The 3,584-nt window shown below is 41.1% G+C and overlaps 1 protein-coding gene across 1 annotated transcript; it reads left to right on the top strand.

Annotated features, from left to right (window-relative positions):
- Positions 1 to 180: 180 nt before the first annotated feature.
- LOC109952148 (putative nuclease HARBI1) lies at positions 181 to 1,576 on the top strand. The gene is made up of 4 exons (XM_020587043.1): positions 181 to 619; positions 730 to 842; positions 924 to 1,035; positions 1,136 to 1,576. Exons 1-4 carry the CDS (start codon positions 181 to 183, stop codon positions 1,510 to 1,512), a joined length of 1,041 nt encoding a protein of 346 aa, XP_020442699.1. The 3' UTR covers positions 1,513 to 1,576.
- Positions 1,577 to 3,584: the final 2,008 nt, after the last annotated feature.

Below are 3,584 nucleotides of genomic sequence, written 5' to 3'. Positions count from 1 at the left end.
AGTCAGTTACTACGGCAACTTACTCTGTGAACCTAACCTGGTTGGGAGCAGGTTTTGTTCGGGAAACTCAGAGTTTCCTCCGGGTCTCCGCCCCTTTTTAAAGTGAAAGGTGTTTAATACCTCATTTAATCCTTCAGTGCATTCATAGATTGCACACGTTTCCGTCATGCAGAGACCAAAATGGCGTGTCCATTCATAGAGGATCCTGTAGATGAGGACGCTGTATTAATTCGCAGGGAATTGCATTTACCTCGGGAGAGGATTTTGAGGCCACGAGTTGATTTTTTGTCATATCCCCATGTATTTTTATTTGAGCGGTACCGTTTTTCTAGAGCGTCCATAACATATATCCATACTCTTATCCACCCATACATCAGACACATCACCCATCGTGGCCGTGCTCTTACATCCGAGCAGATGCTTTGTGTTGCGTTACGTTTTGTTGCAAACGGCAGTTTTCTTTATAACATCGGGGATGCAGAGCACATTAGTAAGGCCACAGTATGTAGAATAGTTCGGAAAGTGTGCCTCACCCTCAAGCGCTTTCTGTTATTTTTTGTTGTGTTTCCTGGGCACAAACCCCTCAGAGCCATTAAAGAGGAGTTTCACAGGATTGCAGGTTAGTGGTATTGAATTCGTTTCAGTAAGGCTAATCTGAAAAATGATGATCAGTTAATAACATCTTGCTGTGACCTCTGGAAATAAACTAATAATTAGAATCCCCTTCAGGATTTCCAAATGTGGTTGGATGCATTGATGGAACACATATTCCCATCAATGCACCTTCTGAAAATGAAGGGGACTATGTCAACAGGAGGTCCATCCACAGTATTAATGTGCAGGTACACTGACTACTCTTTCTAATGGTCAAAGACTACATCACAATACTGTACCTGACATGTATCATTTTCTGCACTGCCAAGATCATATGTGATGCTTCACATATTATCACGAACGTGGAGGCCAAGTGGCCCGGCTCTGTTCATGACTCACGAATATATCGTGAGTCAACCCTAAGTAACAGGCTGCAATGTGGTAAGTACATGTATGCCCTATACACTTATTTCAATGCATGCACTACACACTTACAGGAGCACTTCTATGCAGCACTAAAGTGATGTGAACTTTCTTATAGGAGAGATTGATGGCTTTCTGCTGGGAGATAGGGGTTACCCATGCCAGCCCACACTGATGACCCCTTACCCAGAACCTGCAGCAGGCCCCCAGCAGCGCTTTAATGTGGCACACTGCAGAACAAGAGCCCGGGTGGAAATGACCATAGGCCTGTTGAAAGCACGTTTTCATTGCCTACGTCACCTCAGGGTAACACCTGAGAGGGCCTGTGACATTATTGTGGCATGTGTTGTTCTCCACAATATTGCAATTATTAGAGGGGAGCAACACCCTGCCCTACAAATACAAGACCCTGAGGACGACCCCATCCACCCTGCAGATAACCAGGATGGAAGGGCAGTCAGAGATTGGATATGCCGTAATGTCTTCTGGGATTAATCTACAACCACCACCATCACCACCGATGAAAGACAGAAACGGAATAAATGCAAATCATACTTTATTTGGGTTTCTTCATTTCCTACAAATACAAAAGCAATTGTTAGGTTTCACAATTCATTCAATAATTCATACAATTCACCTGTAACTATACACTCACCTCTAGCTTTTGTTTGAGAATTTCAATTTCTAGATCTGTCTTTTCAATCTGGCGGTCCACGTATAACATTTCTTTGTTATTTTTTTCTATTTTTTTAATAAGATGTATTCTATACAACTCCTTAACTGGTAACTGTAAATACAGAAGATTTAGTTACATGACATAGTTCCTCATTAATTTTACAGATTGCAACTCTGGCATTTACTGAACATCACTGAACTGTGTTCATCTGCGCAGCAGCATTTGACGGACCCTCCTCCTGCTGTTCTTCCACACTCTGGGGCAGAGGGGAGATAATAATGTCAGTATACTTGGAGATAGATTTACATCCTTTAGGCTACTTCACACAAACACTGGCACTCCGAATGTGTAGATCATTTGATGTGTATACACTGTATTAATATTACCTCTGTAGACCTCTCTGTGGCAGACATAGTTTCATTATCCTCATAGTCCTATGAAGACGAGCATTTGGTTAGAGTACACTTTATAATACTACCTATCATAATTTAAGCTTTATTTAGTAGGATACTTACAACAGCCTGGGGTTCTGCTGTGACAGGAGGCTCCAAAAGGCAGATATTACCATCAGAATCTGTTAAGACCAACAAAAAAACCCAACCCAGAGTGTAATAAATGGATATATCAAAAGTAGCCTATGTAAAAAATAGAATATATAGGTAGGCCTCTTACATGTAATGAATGCACTTGTATCCTGGGGAGTGACTGGTTCTGATGAACTCCCTCCAGGAATTCCCTCAGCCACTGGCTTTCCAGTGTTTAGGCTGAGGGCCATCTCCTCTGCATGTGTCAGTGGTGGTGGTGCAGGTCCTCCACCAGTTTTTCTGGCCTCTGCCTTCTTTCTGTTGGCTGAGTAGTTGTCAAATGATTTAATTGTATGAAAACAACATTACACCCATGTTGAAAATGCTGCTGCACTGCTATACTCTGCAGGCTATTTAGTTATTTAATATGTCAAATGTTTGTAGAGTCAGGTAGTCTACACCCATGATATGATCAAGCCTTACCTGTTTGAATTATGTTTTTATATTTCATTTTTAGCTGCTGCCACGTTCTTTTTATGCCTGCAGGATTGCACCTACATGAAAAATAAAATACAATTCTTATATTACTACATCAGTCTTGGGTACATTTTAAAAAAGGTATTTTGATTAATGTAATAATTACTCTCCATAAAACGTATTGGATTACCTATTACTCATTACCTTACAAATCCCATATCAACCACAATAGGAATTTTAAGCAAGGGTAGACATAAAACTGCACTTTTAATTCGTACAAAAATCGGCATTTTATGCAATTACTGACGTTACTCATTAAATTATTGACGAATTAAGAACCATTCCTCACATTACAAGTGACAAATAATAACATTACTAACATTATTTAGTAATTACTTACACCAAACACTGTATGATTAAAATGTTAACTTACGCATTGACTCGGGCAGCTATTTTCCCCCAAGCTAACTCTCTCTCTCTTTCGCCGCTGCAGCCGTGTTGCTTCTTTTACGGAATATGGGCTCGTAGTCACTATATGCTTGTAGTAGCACATCCATTTCTGTCGGGGACAAACGCAGACCTATTTTGGCTTGGTCCTGTTGCCATGGTGACTCGTAATTTCTTCACTCCATTGTTCAGGGCTTTTTATAGTCACGTGGCACGCGCCTAACTCTGAGTCAGACAACTCAGAGTTGATTAAACCAACTCTTTTCAGCTGTTCTGAAACCGAAAACTCCGCGTTTTCCAACTCTGAGTAAGTCAACTCAGAGTTCAGGTTTGAACTCTGAGTTTGTTAAACCGCCTTCTTGAAGTAGGCCCCTGGCCTACACGATCTGTGCACAAGCGCACAGAAAGTGGTGACCTATTTTAGGTCAAGCACTACCACGAAA

The sequence above is a fragment of the Monopterus albus genome, unplaced genomic scaffold, assembly GCF_001952655.1.
Source record: "Monopterus albus unplaced genomic scaffold, M_albus_1.0 scaffold436.1, whole genome shotgun sequence".
NCBI classification, from domain to species: domain Eukaryota; kingdom Metazoa; phylum Chordata; class Actinopteri; order Synbranchiformes; family Synbranchidae; genus Monopterus; species Monopterus albus.
The sequence above is the reverse complement of the archived record's forward strand: the minus strand, read 5'-3'. Positions and strand labels throughout refer to the sequence as shown.

Bases quoted from the DNA above. Each gene is read 5' to 3' on its own strand.
- LOC109952148 (XM_020587043.1), top strand. From the start codon at position 181: ATGGCGTGTCCATTCATAGAGGATCCTGTAGATGAGGACGCTGTATTA. The intron at 843-923 runs GTACACTGACTA...TGCACTGCCAAG, and splicing joins TCCACAGTATTAATGTGCAG to ATCATATGTGATGCTTCACA. The intron at 1,036-1,135 runs GTAAGTACATGT...ACTTTCTTATAG, and splicing joins AAGTAACAGGCTGCAATGTG to GAGAGATTGATGGCTTTCTG.